Genomic DNA, 18,698 nt, shown 5'->3' with positions numbered 1-18,698 from the left:
GCCAGCTAACTCACTGACTAGTTTACCATACAGATCTAAAAATACAGCAACATTGCCAGCTAACTTACTGACTAGTTTACCATACAGATCTCAAAATACAGCAACACTGCCACCTAACTCACTGACTAGTTTACCATCCAGATCTAAAAATACAGCAACATTGCCAGCTAACTTACTGACTAGTTTACCATACAGATCTCAAAATACAGCAACACTGCCAGCTAACTCACTGACTAGTTTACCATACAGATCTCAAAATACAGCAACATTGCCAGCTAACTTACTGACTACTGGTAGTTTACCATACAGATCTCAAAATACAGCAACATTGCCAGCTAACTCACTCACTAGTTTACCATATAGATTTCAAAACACAGCAACATTGCCAGATCACTTACTGACTAGTTTACCATACAGATCTCAAAATACAGCAACATTGCCAGCTAACTCACTGACTAGTTTACCATACAGATCTCAAAATACAGCAACATTGCCAGCTAACTCACTGACTAGTTTACCATACAGATCTCAAAATACAGCAACATTGCCAGATCACTTACTGACTAGTTTACCATACACATCTCAAAATACAGCAACACTGCCACCTAACTCACTGACTAGTTAACCATACAAATCTCAAAATACAGCAACACTGCCACCTAACTCACTGACTAGTTAACCATACAAATCTCAAAATACAGCAACATTGCCACCTAACTCACTGACTAGTTTACCATACAGATCTCAAAATACAGCAACATTGCCACCTAACTTACTGACTAGTTTACCATACGCATCTCAAAATACAGCAACATTGCCAGCTAACTCACTCACTAGTTTACCATACAGATCTCAAAATACAGCAACATTGCCACCTAACTCACTGACTAGTTTACCATACAGATCTCAAAATACAGCAACATTGCCACCTAACTCACTGACTAGTTTACCATACAGATCTCAAAATACAGCAACATTGCCAGCTAACTCACTCACTAGTTTACCATACAGATCTCAAAATACAGCAACATTGCCAGCTAACTCACTCACTAGTTTACCATACAGATCTCAAAATACAGCAACATTGCCAGCTAACTCACTCACTAGTTTACCATACAGATCTCAAAATACAGCAACATTGCCAGCTAACTTACTGACTAGTTTACCATACGCATCTCAAAATACAGCAACATTGCCAGCTAACTCACTGACTAGTTTACCATATAGATCTCAAAATACAGCAACATTGCCACCTAACTTACCGTACTGACTGCCATACAAGTCTCAAGATAGGAATAAGTTTGGTGAAACTAACATCTAAATGATATGTCAAACTAAATTTGAAAATTGCATGCTTTCTTTTCTAAATTGTGGGCAGTCTTTTTGCACATTTTTATGGACCAAACCAGCCAAACTTAATTTTCCATTGTTTCCATGCAACTTGATTAAAATTAAATTTTCTTTTGTGTTCAAAACATTTTCATTAATCAATAAAAATATGATTTCAATAACTTACATAATAATTAGCAACTAAAACTAAACTAGGGATAAATATACAGTCTTATAGACACATTTAGCAACAACATAACGATGGTCTTTAAAAATGGTTTGATCCAACACATTTAAAGCACACGCCAAAACTGCCTTCAACATAGCTGGCAATGTACATGTAGCTGTTTTGGTGTATGAAATATTACGGCAGACAAAATGAAAGATATTGATAAATATTTGAGAAATCTTTGATCAAAGTCTGTGAGCAAAATCACATTGCACCACAGTTTGGGCAGAAAAAGTTGGTTTAAAACCCTTTAAACAAAATATCATTTGCCCAAACTATCAATTTATTCAATAATAAACAATTTTTCCATCTTTCTGTTTCCTAGGTAACAGTTTTTTCCCCCCTTCTGTGCATTGAGTTAATGCATTTTCTTCGGCAGAATCATGCGTAACAGTGTCATGAATTTCTTTGATTTCATGGCTTTGTGTCGTAATATCGGAATGGTTCAATTCTTGTTCAGGAAATGTGATATGGTTTTCTTCATTTTCCTCTTTAATGGCCTGTAACTGTTGACGACTCTTCAAGATCCGCATCACGTCTTCTGCATCTTCCTCAGGCACCTGCGACAAAGAAATAGAAAGTTGATAGTTTCACAAATAACTTTTGCACATATGCAGTAATAGTACTGGTAATTAAAAACAATAAAAAATACAAGAATCAAGAAAGAAAATTTGAAGTAATTTTGGAAATGGTATCAACCAATATTATTGAGCTCAAATCTCCTTTAGGAAGACTGATAGAAACTATTCATATTATAGATAGTTTGTTGTCTTGTGTTTGTCAAATTTTACAATTTAGGTAACTGATAAACATGCTGACAGTGTTGTTTTAAAATTTATTTACAGTTTAAGGACATTCATAAGACCAACATTTACAAAAGTCATATGACTACCTAATCAAATATTCACTGTTGCAATGATTTGGGAATTCAAATTTTAAAGCTAAGTCTTTTGGTTAACCATAACATTTCCAGGCTAACCAATGTGAGTTTTGCATAATGTTGACCTTTGGAACATATTCTTTAGTATAAATTGCATAGTTATGAAGAAAACAGACATACAATGGAACTCAGACTGACATACTATCAGTGCAACCACACGGAACTCAGACTGACATACTATCAGTGCAACCACACGGAACTCAGACTGACGTACTATCAGTGCAACTACATGGAACTCAGACTGACGTACTATCAGTGCAACCACATGGAACTCAGACTGACATACTATCAGTGCAACCACACGGAACTCAGACTGACGTACTATCAGTGCAACTACATGGAACTCAGACTGACGTACTATCAGTGCAACCACATGGAACTCAGACTGACATACTATCAGTGCAACCACATGGAACTCAGACTGACATACTATCAGTGCAACCACATGGAACTCAGACTGACATACTATCAGTGCAACCACATGGAACTCAGACTGACATACTATCAGTGCAACCACATGGAACTCAGACTGACATACTATCAGTGCAACCACATGGAACTCAGACTGACATACTATCAGTGCAACCACATGGAACTCAGACGTACATACTATCAGTGCAACCACACGAAACTCATACTGACATACTATCAGTGCAACCACACGAAACTCAGACTGACATACTATCAGTGCAACCACACGGAACTCAGACTGACATACTATCAGTGCAACCACACGGAACTCAGACTGACATACTATCAGTGCAACCACATGGAACTCAGACTGACATACTATCAGTGCAACCACACGGAACTCAGACTGACGTACTATCAGTGCAACTACATGGAACTCAGACTGACGTACTATCAGTGCAACCACATGGAACTCAGACTGACGTACTATCAGTGCAACCACATGGAACTCAGACTGACATACTATCAGTGCAACCACACGGAACTCAGACTGACGTACTATCAGTGCAACTACATGGAACTCAGACTGACGTACTATCAGTGCAACCACATGGAACTCAGACTGACATACTATCAGTGCAACCACATGGAACTCAGACTGACATACTATCAGTGCAACCACATGGAACTCAGACTGACATACTATCAGTGCAACCACATGGAACTCAGACTGACATACTATCAGTGCAACCACATGGAACTCAGACTGACATACTATCAGTGCAACCACATGGAACTCAGACTGACATACTATCAGTGCAACCACATGGAACTCAGACGTACATACTATCAGTGCAACCACACGAAACTCAGACTGACATACTATCAGTGCAACCACACGAAACTCAGACTGACATACTATCAGTGCAACCACACGGAACTCAGACTGACATACTATCAGTGCAACCACACGGAACTCAGACTGACATACTATCAGTGCAACCACATGGAACTCAGACTGACATACTATCAGTGCAACCACACGGAACTCAGACTGACGTACTATCAGTGCAACTACATGGAACTCAGACTGACGTACTATCAGTGCAACCACATGGAACTCAGACTGACATACTATCAGTGCAACCACACGGAACTCAGACTGACGTACTATCAGTGCAACTACATGGAACTCAGACTGACGTACTATCAGTGCAACCACATGGAACTCAGACTGACATACTATCAGTGCAACTACATGGAACTCAGACTGACATACTATCAGTGCAACCACATGGAACTCAGACTGACATACTATCAGTGCAACCACATGGAACTCAGACTGACATACTATCAGTGCAACCACATGGAACTCAGACGTACATACTATCAGTGCAACCACACGAAACTCAGACTGACATACAATCAGTGCAACCACATGGAACTCAGAGATACAATGTACATATAATAGAACAAGCAGAATAGATGTAGACAACATTCTAAATGAGTGATTAAACGAAGGGGTTAGTTCAATGAAAGTAATGGCCCAAATTTGGCATATGCAATACTCAGACTCAGTTGATCCAGATTAATGCCTGAAATGACTCAGAAATGACCCAAATTCCACTGAGATGATCTAGTTTAAGCTCAAATATGATCCAGATTCAGCTGAGATGATCCAGATTTAGCTAGATGATCCAGATTCAGCTCAGAGCTGATCCAGATTCAGCTGAAGATGATCCAGATTTAGTTAGATGATCCAGATTCAGCTCAGAGCTGATCCAGATTCAGCACAAGATGATCCAGATTCAGCGGCTCAGAGCTCCAGATTCAACAAGGAGCAGATCCAGATTCAGTTCAGAGATAGTCTAGCATGAGTAGTTAGTCAGAATAAAGTAAGCAGAAATTATAAAAATGGAAGAAAATGGAAAAAATAAAAAAAAATGTTTGAAAGACAGCATCTTACCAAAGTATGATCAGTTAGAAATGTACTTATGTAATAGGTTGAGATATCGGCGTCAGCAAGGGGTTGTGAAACTTGCGCTACGATGCCACACTCATCTGAACAAATAAAACAGAAATCATAATCACCACCCTTGTATGTCAGAGCAGAACATACCCCTTAAAGCAAAAATGGTATATTCCATCAGGGTTGCACAGGCAATGAGATGGAATATACCATTAAAGCTCAGAAGTATGTGTAACATCAAAAGGGAGAGGGTTGGTCCTTACCAAAGTATATCCTTTTGTAAATGTACTGATATAGTACGTGAAATAACCACCTTCTGAGACTGGTTGAGCAAATTGTGCAACAATTCCACTTTCCACTGGATGTAAAAATGAATAACTGAATGAATATATTACATATCGATAAAGGACACTAAAATATGCAAATTAGCTCATTAAAAATAAACTTCCATGAAACAGATCATTACTGATGGTTTATGTTTAATGCAAAATACAGATCTCCCTCATAATTTTAAGCTATTACACTCGCCACATGAGTCTTTCCAACATACCATACCTTAGGTCGTGGAATATCCAAATATGGAATTCGTGTGGTTACAATTTGAAATGATATAGATAATGCACATCACGTGCTCATGCTCACATTGGGCACCCAAAGTATTTATTGTAGGCATTCTTATTTTAATTATTTCCATAATTGTATGCATGGAATTTGATTGAAGAGCTATAATAATAATAATACTAATAATACTACTGAGAATACTGAAATGAACTTTCACAACGCAGAGATGGACACGGTTAACTAACATTGTGATATTCATACAAATACTGTAAAATATTTCATTTTAGCTGGAATTAATTTTTGCTGAAAAGACTTTATGGGTGTTTTGTAAGGTATCACTGATTTATGATGAGTTGAATGTAATATATAGAAAAAAAGGTATATTCACTGGATTTTATTTTCATTGAATGCGTTTAGCGAAAATAGCTAAAATTAATACCAAGTGAAAATAAAGTATTTTACAGTATGCAACACCACATTAGTCACATGAATGGTAGGACTGAATCCTGATATACAGGTATAACACATAGTAACATTCATAATGTGATAAAATCATCATGTTTGCGTCAGTTTTCCGTTTGTTATATCTACCAAGTGAATTTAAATCTCACCAAATCCAAGCGGTGTGGCACCGATTCTAACCATTTTCCAACATTCACCAGCTGTGCTACCAAACAGAGAATGAGGCGGGAATCTGTGATTAGAGAAAAAATTATCAATATTTTCTTTGCTTGTAGTAATATTAATTAAATGAGAGATAACAGCCCAAAATAGCAATGAGAAACATTTCTCACTGTGTAATCATTTCTCACTGTGTAATCATTTCTCACTGTGTAATCATTTCTCACTGTGTAAACATTTCTCACTGTGTAATCATTTCTCACTGTGTAATCATTTCTCACTGTGTAATCATTTCTCACTGTGTAATCATTTCTCACTGTGTAATCATTTCTCACTGTGTAATCATTTCCATCACTCGATGATAGTGCTTCAGAGTTTAAACAAAGGAAAGTATTTAAGTGTGACGTAAATGTGACGCACAATTTCTAAATAAGAATGACAATTCAAATGTGTCCATAATACTTTCAAAAACGTCTGTAATCATTTCACAGATGAATAAATTTTAATGTTTTCTGCGTCAGATATATAATAACAGTCACAGTAAATATATTATGTCTTTCTGGCTTCTCTAAGTTGCTGATGTCTGAACTTAGTACATCAATTTCTCATCAAACATAATAAGCATATCAAGTAATTAAAAAGCGCATAAATATGAAAACAAGCAGCCTATCGGCTGAGATAGCTCCGCTGTTAGCAATGCACATTTCAATTAAAGAACTGAAGACATCATTAGAAAATGAACAATATGAATAGTATCAAAGCAATCGGACTTACAGTTTTTAACAAGAAGTCGAAAATATCACTTTTTACCAAAAATTACAAAAATATTCACCAAAATAAATTAATTAGAGAATTGAAGACATCATCACAAAACGAACAAATCTGAGAGAGGTCCACATGTAGTACCTATATATGTAATATCAAAGCAATCGGACTTACAGTTTTCAACAAGAAGTTGAAAATATCACTTTTTACCAAAAATGACAAAAATATTCACCAAAATTAGAGAATTGAAGATATCATCACAAAATGAACAAATCTGAGAGAGGTCCACATGTAGTACCTATATATGTAATATCAAAGCAATCGGACTTGCGGTTTTTAACAAGAAGTCAAAAATATCACTTTTTACCAAAAATGACAAAAATATTCACCAAAATTAGAGAATTGAAGATATCATCACGAAATAAACAAATCTGAGAGAGGTCCACATGTAGTACCTATATATGTAGTATCAAAGCAATTGGACTTGCGGTTTTTAACAAGAAGTCGAAAATATCACTTTTCACCAAAAAATGACAAAAATATTCACCAAAAATAGAGAATTAAAGATATCATTACAAAATGAACAAATCTGAGAGAGGTCCACATGTAGTACCTATATATGTAATATCAAAGCATTTGCACTTGCGGTTTTTTACAAGAAGTCGAAAATATCAGTTTTTACCAAAAATGACAAAAATATTCACCAAAATTAGAGAATTAAAGATATCATTACAAAATGAACAAATCTGAGAGAGGTCCACATGTAGTACCTATATATGTAATATCAAAGCAATTGCACTTGTGGTTTTTAACAAGAAGTCGAAAATATCACTTTTTACCAAAAATGACAAAAATATTCACCAAAATTAGAGAATTAAAGATATCATTACAAAATGAACAAATCTGAGAGAGGTCCACATGTAGTACCTATATATGTAATATCAAAGCAATTGCACTTGCGGTTTTTAACAAGAAGTCGAAAATATCAGTTTTTACCAAAAATGACAAAAATATTCACCAAAATTAGAGAATTGAAGATATCATCACGAAATTAACAAATCTGAGAGAGATCCACATGTAGTACCTATATATGTAATATCAAAGCAATTGCACTTGCGGTTTTTAACGAGAAGTCGAAAATATCAGTTTTTACCAAAAATGACAAAAATATTCACCAAAATTAGAGAATTAAAGATATCAACATGAAATGAACAAACCTAAGAGAGGTCTACCCAAGATACATATACACCAAGTATCAAAGCATTTAGGCTTGTAGTTTTCAAGAAGAAGTCGAAAAAGTAAAACATTGACACGGACGACGGACGACGGACGACGACGACGACGACGACGATGGACGACGACGGACAATCACTCATATGATAAGCTCCGCTCGACAAAGTCGACAGCGGAGCTAAAAAAGTATAAGTGCATCCAAGATGTGGATGTAAATGGTCTAATCGAGCAAAAATATGTTTTTCAAGAAAATGAGAACAAATTAATAGATTAATACGCAGTGTCTGTATAATTCCTAATTTTTTTCTTTTAACAAGCAGCCTATCGGCTGAGATAGCTCCGCTGTTAGCAATGCACATGGCAATTAAAAAACTGAAGACATCATTAGAAAATGAACAATATGAATAGTATCAAAGCAATCGGACTTACAGTTTTTAACAAGAAGTCGAAAATATCACTTTTTACCAAAAATGACAAAAATATTCACCAAAATTAGAGAATTAAATATATCTTTTGGTATTTGAATTTATATAACTTATGGTAACTTGTGGTGAGTTATCATAACTCATGGTTACTAACAGTAACCCATGGTTACTAACAGTAACCCATGGTAACTTACAGTAACTCATGGTTACTAACAGTAACCCATGGTAACTTACTTTACAAGAGCTTCACTATCTAGTACAAGTGATATGTCACCATCTACCACTGAATAGGAAAAAAAACGATCATGACCATCTTGTGGAGAAGTTGATAAACTGCAAACAGAACAATTCATAAAGTAAAAGAAACAATAAAAAACATTTTTTATTGCTGGGAATTCAACACATAGAATGGTGTTGTCTTTTCAATTAATTAAATGTGTTGATGAATGATCGCTAAACTTTTGATTCATCAAGACGTTATTAATTAAAGTTTTGAACGCCAAAGTCAACTCAAAGTCAAATATCAAAAACAAAGACGAGTACCTGCAGGAAATTATTTGATCAAAAACAAATAAAATTAAGAAAAATACATAATTAGCCTGCATAACTGTTTTTGTATAAATTCGATTAATCCCTTCAGGGAAGATGAAATTATTTGGTCCAGATTTAACACAAACTTTTGGCAAGAAATTCCTACCTGTCTGAATAGAACATAAGTTCTAAGAGGACTGTGGCTACATTAGGCAGTGTTTCTGGATCTAGGCTTCTGATTGAAAATCGATTCAACGGAACAGTAAATGGGTGCACAATAGGTCTTGGTGTACCTGAATAAAAAAACAAAGTCATCATTAGTGCATATCAGTTTTTACTAGATAGTTGTAAAGATAAATATGCTGAAATTTATGTTCTATCCTTAGAACCAGCTAGTTTTCACCCTTCATTCTTTCTCACTAAAATTGCACAAATACGCATAAATTAGTTGTAGATTTTGATTAACATTAAAAATTATGCAGGTTTATTTAGTAAAATGTGACATTCTGATGGTAAGGCTTACTCCCAAAAACCCTAACCCTACTAGTCCATTTGACCTGTACTTCACAGACAATTCGGAGCACAAAAGTCATTTTTTTCACCTTTCACAAAAGATTTTTTCAAAAATTAAGGATAGTGGGTAACACCGAGATACGGCCATGATAGTGGGTGACACTGGGATATAGCCATGATAGTGGGTGACACTGGGATATAGCCATGATAGTGGGTGACACTGGGATATAGCCATGATAGTGGGTAACGCCTGGATACGGCCATGATAGTGGGTGACACTGGGATACGGCCATGATAGTGGGTGACACTGGGATATGGCCATGATAGTGGGTGACACTGGGATATGGCCATGATAGTGGGTGACACTGGGATATAGCCATGATAGTGGGTAACGCCTGGATACGGCCATGATAGTGGGTGACACTGGGATATGGCCATGATAGTGGGTGACACTGGGATATGGCCATGATAGTGGGTAACGCCTGGATACGGCCATGATAGTGGGTGACACTGGGATATGGCCATGATAGTGGGTAACGCCTGGATACGGCCATGATAGTGGGTGACACTGGGATATAGCCATGATAGTGGGTAACGCCTGGATACGGCCATGATAGTGGGTGACACTGGGATATGGCCATGATAGTGGGTAACGCCTGGATACGGCCAGGATAGTGGGTGACACTGGGATATGTCCATGATAGTAGGTGACACTGGGATATAGCCATGATAGTGGGTGACACTGGGATATGGCCATGATAGTAGGTGACACTGGGATATAGCCATGATAGTGGGTGACACTGGGATATGGCCATGATAGTGGGTGACACTGGGATATGGCCATGATAGTGGGTAACGCCTGGATACGGCCAGGATAGTGGGTGACACTGGGATATGTCCATGATAGTAGGTGACACTGGGATATGGCCATGATAGTGGGTAACGCCTGGATACGGCCATGATAGTGGGTGACACTGGGATATGGCCATGATAGTGGGTAACGCCTGGATACGGCCATGATAGTGGGTGACACTGGGATATAGCCATGATAGTGGGTAACGCCTGGATACGGCCATGATAGTGGGTGACACTGGGATATGGCCATGATAGTGGGTAACGCCTGGATACGGCCATGATAGTGGGTGACACTGGGATATAGCCATGATAGTGGGTAACGCCTGGATACGGCCATGATAGTGGGTGACACTGGGATATGGCCATGATAGTGGGTAACGCCTGGATACGGCCAGGATAGTGGGTGACACTGGGATATGTCCATGATAGTAGGTGACACTGGGATATAGCCATGATAGTGGGTGACACTGGGATATGTCCATGATAGTAGGTGACACTGGGATATAGCCATGATAGTGGGTGACACTGGGATATGGCCATGATAGTGGGTGACACTGGGATATGGCCATGATAGTGGGTGACACTGGGATATGGCCATGATAGTAGGTGACACTGGGATATAGCCATGATAGTGGGTGACACTGGGATATGGCCATGATAGTGGGTGACACTGGGATATGGCCATGATAGTGGGTGACACTGGGATACGGCCATGATAGTGGGTGACACTGGGATATGTCCATGATAGTAGGTGACACTGGGATATAGCCATGATAGTGGGTGACACTGGGATATGGCCATGATAGTAGGTGACACTGGGATATAGCCATGATAGTGGGTGACACTGGGATATGGCCATGATAGTGGGTAACACCAGGATACGGCCAGGACAGTGGGTAACGTGGATAGTGTTCAATTTTACAAACATATTCAAGGTAATTCCCTGAACTAGACTCATTGTTTGTCATCAGAGTTAAAAACCCATCCATTGATGGTGCTGTTTTCTCTTCCTCCGTACTTTCTTTTGAGTAAAATTACCTGGATCTTGTAGTTTGTCTTCATCTACCGGATGATTCACTGGTACTGGTATCATCTCACCATCTTTCTCTTGGAAAATATTATACTTAAATGACAAACATTCAATTGCAGCTTTCATATCATCTTCCTTCACCTGAGAACATATTATTTATAGATTATTTATTACGAGGATACCTCAAAGTATGCACAAAGACAGTACAGCGAGAGTATCGATCAACTCAAATATCGAGTTCAAAAAGTTTAGAACAGAATCAGCAAACTTCTTTGTGTGGAGTCCAGTCAAACCCTGGTGGCAGCAATGTTTGTTTTTATATTGTTACAGGACACTTACGCACGTAATCATTCTATATTTGGAATTCGCATTTCTATATACCGGGGGATATGGTAAAATACCGCAAAATTATGGCACACTGTAACTTATGGCTTTACGGTAACAGATGTATAATAATATAATTTATCATCATCTCACCCAGAAATGAAAATAGAAGGTAACAGTGAATAGTTATGCTACTAGCCTAGTGATCAGCAAATTAGGTACACAGAATTGTAATTTCAAAATGGCAACAACTTTCTGAGTGGTATCTATAATAAACTCACCAAAATAAAGTCAGTCTGGTAAGTAGACATGCAGAAAACGGAGACGTGATAATCTGCTAGAGGCAGGATAACAGACTTGGCTATTTTGGTAAGACCAGATACTTTATTAGTGGCATAGGCACCCACGGCAACGTTCAAGACACGCCATGAATCAAGTTGAACTTTGACATCTTCATGTTTGGGGATTTCTGGTGAAAGAAACATTGATGGGTGATGATTACCGGTACATCAACACAACAGGAAACACACTCCATGGAATAACAGGAAAATGTAGATTTGAGTCATCGGTCTTGTGCATTTACAAAATGCTACGGTCCGTTGAACTAAAAACTACTGGTTATCTAAACTACATGATCTCAAAAAAAAATATATTGAACCAGTTAATATACAAATAATCTTTTTAAGAACTATATAACGAATATCAAAATTAACGACTTTCAAACGAACATTTAGAAAAACTCAATGACAAAAAAGCAATCGGGTTATTTGCAATATTTAGAATGAGTTGTCCAAGCTGAACAATGAAAGAGGTCAACATCAATGACCTGAAATCCTACTGGAGAATAGAACCTGTGAATAATGTAACAAAATTGAAGATGGACATTTTAAAACCAACTGCATCTTATATGCAAGCAACAGAGAAACGGATATGCAACAGCCAAAACCTATAAAGATGGATTCCTAGATTCAACCAATCATGACAAATTTATACAGATAACCAGCCAGCAACCAAAACGTACATTAATCAAAGAAGCCATAATGTACATTGAAGTATTACAACACAAGGAACTGATTCAGTTTTATGTACTTTTGAGTAAATACAATGTAAAAACTTGATTAACATTATCTTTACAGTGTTAATAGAGAAATCTATTTTAATAATGAGCAAGAACAGGTCACATGACCAATAGTGGTATAATACGGGGTAACAATAAGTCTCACAGGCTGCACAGCGATTTCAATTAGAGAAATGTGGAAGTTGTAGGATTAAATAGTCTGTAGTACAGAGTAGCTATCAATGAAACAAGTCTGACAAAAAATTACATGTATACTATCAATTGTTTGGATTTGATGAAAAGTTATGGAGATATTAATTTTTGTTTGGTAGGATGGGTGTGTTAAGTCTGCACCGGCACACATGACACATAGCACGTATGCAACTAGGACACATGTACCTAACATCTGTTGCAAGTTAGATTATAATACATTGTGTACAACTAATGCAAACATTGACTATTTAATATATATAAAATAATAAAATAATGGAGTTCAGATAAAATATGAGTGTTTTGATCAGTGCTTGTACACTGATATGTTAAACCTACAAACCTAGTGTAGATTTCCAGTATTTTAAATATATAAAATACCACTATTAAGCAGGACCACGTTCATGAGATCATAATGTCATTATTAGCATATTAGTATGTTTACCTCATTAGGATGTTATATTTACCTCATTAGGATGTTTTAATTACCACATTAGGAAGTTATATTTACCACATTAGGATGTTATATTAACCACATTAGGATGTTATATTTACCACATTAGGATGTTATATTGACCTCATTAGGATGTTATATTTACCACATTAGGATGTTATATTTACCTCATTAGGATACCACATTAGGATGTTATATTTACCACATTAGGATGTTATATTTCCCTCATTGGGATATTATATTGACCTCATTAGGATATTATATTAATCTCAATAGAATGTAATATTGACCTCATTAGGATGTTATATTAACCTCATTAGGATGTTATATTTACCTCATTAGGATATTATATTGACCTCATTAGGATATTATATTAATCTCAATAGAATGTAATATTGACCTCATTAGGATGTTATATTAACCTCATTAGGATGTTATATTAACCTCATTAGGATGTTATATTTACCTCATTAGGATATTATATTGACCTCATTAGGATATTATATTAATCTCAATAGAATGTAATATTGACCTCATTAGGATGTTATATTAATCTCATTAGGATGTTATATTGACCTCATTAGAATATTATATTAACCTCATTAGGATATTATATTAATCTCAATAGAATGTAATATTGACCTCATTAGGATGTTATATTGACCTCATTAGAATATTATATTAATCTCAATAGAATGTAATATTGACCTGATTAGGATGTTATATTTACCTTCTTACGATGTTATATTGACCTCATTAGGATATTATATTAATCTCATTAGAATGTTATATTGACCTCATTATGATGTTATATTTACCTCCTTATGATGTTATATTGACCTGATTAGGATGTTATATTTACCTCATTAGGATATTATATTTACCTCATTAGGATATTATATTAATCTCATTAGGATGTTATTTTGACCTCATTAGGATGTTATATTTACCTCATTAGGATGTTATATTTACCTCATTAAGATATTATATTGACCTCATTAGGATATTATATTAATCTCAATAGAATGTAATATTGACCTCATTAGGATGTTATATTAACCTCATTAGAATATTATATTAACCTCATTAGGATATTATATTAATCTCAATAGAATGTAATATTGACCTCATTAGGATGTTATATTAATCTCATTAGGATGTTATATTGACCTCATTAGAATATTATATTAATCTCAATAGAATGTAATATTGACCTCATTAGGATGTTATATTTACCTTCTTACGATGTTATATTGACCTCATTAGGATATTATATTAATCTCATTAGAATGTTATATTGACCTCATTATGATGTTATATTTACCTCCTTATGATGTTATATTGACCTGATTAGGATGTTATATTTACCTCATTAGGATATTATATTTACCTCATTAGGATATTATATTAATCTCATTAGGATGTTATTTTGACCTCATTAGGATGTTATATTTACCTCATTAGGATGTTATATTTACCTCATTAGGATATTATATTGACCTCATTAGGATATTATATTAATCTCAATAGAATGTAATATTGACCTCATTAGGATGTTATATTAATCTCATTAGGATGTTATATTGACCTCATTAGAATATTATATTAACCTCATTAGGATATTATATTAATCTCAATAGAATGTAATATTGACCTCATTAGGATGTTATATTAATCTCATTAGGATGTTATATTGACCTCATTAGAATATTATATTAATCTCAATAGAATGTAATATTGACCTCATTAGGATATTATATTAATCTCATTAGAATGTTATATTGACCTCATTATGATGTTATATTTACCTCCTTATGATGTTATATTGACCTAATTAGGATGTTATATTTACCTCATTAGGATATTATATTTACCTCATTAGGATATTATATTAATCTCATTAGGATGTTATTTTGACCTCATTAGGATGTTATATTTACCTCATTAGAATGTTATATTGACATCAGGATTTTATATTGACCTCAGAATATTATATTAATCTCAATAGAATGTAATATTAACGTCCTTAGGATGTTATATTTACCTCCTTATGATGTTATATTGACCTCATTAGGATTTTATATTGACATCAGGATTTTATATTGACCTCATTAGAATATTATATTAATCTCGATAGAATGTAATATTAACGTCTTTAGAATGTTATATTTACTACATTCGAATGTTATATTTACTACATTAGAATGTTATATTTACTACATTAGAATGTTATATTTACTACATTAGAATGTTATATTTACTACATTAGGATGTTATATTTACTACATTAGGATGTTATATTTACTACATTAGAATGTTATATTTACTACATTAGAATGTTATATTTACTACATTAGAATGTTATATTTACTACATTAGAATGTTATATTTACTCCATTAGGATGTTATAATTACTACATTAGAATGTTATATTTACTACATTAGAATGTTATATTTACCACATTAGGATGTTATATTTACTACATTAGAATGTTATATTTACTACATTAGAATGTTATATTTACTACATTAGAATGTTATATTTACTACATTAGAATGTTATATTTACTACATTAGAATGTTATATTTACTACATTAGAATGTTATATTTACCACATTAGGATGTTATATTTACTACATTAGAATGTTATATTTACTACATTAGGATGTTATATTTACTACATTAGGATGTTAGGTATATATTTACTTGGCATATAAATATGTTTACCTCATTAGCATGTTACTGTAGAGGGGAGCTTATTTTAGCAGATTTAGTTGTTGTGATATTCACTATTTATTATTCAATTTTAAAGTTAACTACAGTGGAATACGTAGAAATAAAACTACTAATTAAGCCCTATCCAGATTTGAAAAAAATTTGAATGTTACAACAAGTGAAGATACGTTTCATTATGGTGAATGGTAAATTTTATTTTATTGATAGATGTGTTACAGAACATCTTTTCTGGATATTCAAAAGGTTGTGAAAGACTATATTTTGTGGAAGGAGACAAATTCTGACATGGCAGTTAAGAGTCTGATTTTGATAAGACAATTCACCAACTCACCTTTGAATCCCTCCTCATCTACAATGATTGAATAATCATCACATGTCTCCGTAAAACTAAAAAATTTACAACTGAAAAAAAAATACACAACAAAATCAGTTATTCATAAATTCATAAACAATTTCTTACTAAAAAGCGGATTTGGGGTTGTGTCATCACTCTGTTACCATGATATACACTATAGTGTTGGTTTTCTAAGCATAGGAATGATGTGTCAAATTACAAAGATTTAGAAAGACTGAAATGAGGAGACATAACAGGAAAAAAATTAAGAATTGTCACTGCATAAAAGTGTGATTAAAATGTATTGTCGTAAGACCCCAGAGATTTTTTCACTGGTACAAAATTTCGCGATTTTCATTTGAAAATTTTTCTCTCATGAAATTAAATCTGTTTACAGTAATCACAGTTTACCGTGCAATCAATCAAATGCATTGAGATTCTATTTAAATTGGTTGATGTTTTTTTTTCACATCACCAGTCAGATTATTCCTAATTACTGCTTGTTATTTTGATGAGTACTGTCTCTACAGTATGTGTAAATTACCATTTAGCTATCTTTAATTAAGCTGGTTTAAAGCTACCTTACTTGATTTCCAAACTGCGTACCAGGAATCAGACTCTTGTCTCTTTCAGAAAAACTGCCTTCCATCAAAAATGCATTACTGAGTCTCTGTACATTACACACAAACCAACAATTGTATTTATTGTACACTTGTATTGCCCATAAATAATGGTTAAATATTTTATAAATTGCCATAAAAAACTGTCACGCCGTCACAAGAATCGTTATTTGATTGAATTAATCTGTATTTTGTGAAAGCCAGTATAATATCTAATATTTGCTGACTCAGCAACATAAGCTTTATAGAACAGCTGTTGCTGTGACCTCTAAAGTACAACCAATAATCAGAGCAAAATATTTGATAAGCTTCACTGTTCATGATTTTTATTAAATTATTCAACCACTTTCATCATATCTCCATAAGTTATAACCTGTTGTCTTTCTGCAGTAATGCAGTAATGCGGTCATGGGATATTGTCGTGGAAACAGTATTATGGTCTTGGGATGTTGGCATGGTTTAGTCTGAGTTTGCATTTTCCAATATTCTTATAATAGTCAATTTTTTTACATTAATACCCGGTAGTATATATTGCATTTAATCCATATTTGACTTGACACAAAGCAACTATATGGTGCTTTAAACTGAATCAAATTGTTCCTAGATTGTTAAAAATTTATTGAAAATTGTTAAGTGTATAATATTTTTTTTTAAATAATTGCCCCCTCCCACACACACACATCACCAATATCAAAAACACGCTGAACAAACAGCTGGTATTGCGTGCATGGCTATTGTTGGTTATTCCAGGGTTTTCTATTTCAATGTAGTCTAGCCGATATACATGTATGACGTGACACACCCACTCAAAATATGAATCTGCAAAACAAAAATTAGTGTTTTAATGACATTAAAATAAGTGTCAGGATTTAGGTTAGGGGTGGGATCGGTGTTTAAAGAAGTTTTTCGACTAAATATGTGTACAGATTAAAAACAAACTTACTTTGTCTGTTTATACAATAAAGCTAGTTTGACCAATGCACGGGTTACGACGGATATGGCATACTTCTCCACGCTAATCACATGTACTTTGTGGTCCAAAATATGCAGTTCCATACCATTCAACTTAGTAATGTCAAATAAACTGTTTTAAGATCTCCAGACTTCAACGGCAGTGAAACTTCTTTGATGAAGAGATTGTTAGTTGTGGACAGAAATCTATATCCAGCGTTTGAAAACGTACAAAGCTTCGGGTTTTATACTCGCTCACTTCTTATACAGGAACTCCGAGAAACAATTATTCATGAATTGTTAGCGAATACGCGAAACATTAATGTCCGGTTGCGATGGTTTCCTACCTAGTTCATCAAAGAATTAAACACTGTTGGCAGCGTGATCGCCAGCTTCGAACGTCAGCTTGTTCTGTGATTGTATGGCCTATAGCCACTCGCTGTTATAATTTACAAGCTACCCCGGGACTACGATTAATCAAGGCTTATAATCAGTAAATAATAATCCCGATTGACGCCCACAACTCGGTGTAACAACAAGTTATATATACACAGCTTCACGTTGCATTTATTACATGCACGCCGCCATTTTTTATATCA

At 34.8% G+C, this 18,698-nt stretch overlaps 1 protein-coding gene across 3 annotated transcripts; it reads right to left on the bottom strand.

Annotated features, from left to right (window-relative positions):
* Window positions 1-1,820: 1,820 nt before the first annotated feature.
* Window positions 1,821-18,685, bottom strand: LOC102802571 (cytosolic arginine sensor for mTORC1 subunit 2-like). 3 transcript variants are annotated; one of them, XR_014926732.1, is made up of 10 exons: window positions 18,092-18,685; window positions 16,526-16,596; window positions 12,018-12,205; window positions 11,421-11,553; window positions 9,181-9,307; window positions 8,718-8,816; window positions 6,051-6,133; window positions 5,142-5,236; window positions 4,876-4,970; window positions 2,033-2,118 (listed from the first exon to the last, which is right to left on the bottom strand). XR_014926732.1 is itself a non-coding variant. In XM_085491624.1 (9 exons), exons 1-9 carry the CDS (start codon window positions 18,202-18,204, stop codon window positions 1,846-1,848), a joined length of 1,182 nt encoding a protein of 393 aa, XP_085347750.1. In that variant the 5' UTR covers window positions 18,205-18,685; the 3' UTR covers window positions 1,821-1,845. The 3 variants fall into 3 exon arrangements, 2 of the variants coding, with proteins under 2 accessions (XP_085347750.1, XP_077862751.1); XM_085491624.1 differs by lacking the exon at window positions 4,876-4,970 and having other exon boundaries at window positions 1,821-2,118; XM_078006625.2 differs by lacking the exon at window positions 5,142-5,236 and having other exon boundaries at window positions 1,821-2,118.
* Between the last annotated feature and the right edge of the window lie 13 nt (window positions 18,686-18,698).

Source organism: Saccoglossus kowalevskii, chromosome 16 (genome assembly GCF_978046115.1).
Source record: "Saccoglossus kowalevskii chromosome 16, keSacKowa6.1, whole genome shotgun sequence".
In the NCBI taxonomy this organism is placed as follows: domain Eukaryota; kingdom Metazoa; phylum Hemichordata; class Enteropneusta; family Harrimaniidae; genus Saccoglossus; species Saccoglossus kowalevskii.
Note: the sequence above shows the minus strand (reverse complement) of the source record. Positions and strands in the feature narration are given on the sequence as shown.

Bases quoted from the DNA above. Each gene is read 5' to 3' on its own strand.
- LOC102802571 (XM_085491624.1), bottom strand. From the start codon at position 18,204: ATGGAACTGCATATTTTGGACCACAAAGTACATGTGATTAGCGTGGAG. The intron at 12,206-16,525 runs GTGAGTTGGTGA...TTCTTTCACCAG, and splicing joins AGATGAGGAGGGATTCAAAG to AAATCCCCAAACATGAAGAT. The intron at 8,817-9,180 runs GTAGGAATTTCT...TTCTGTTTGCAG, and splicing joins CTTATGTTCTATTCAGACAG to TTTATCAACTTCTCCACAAG.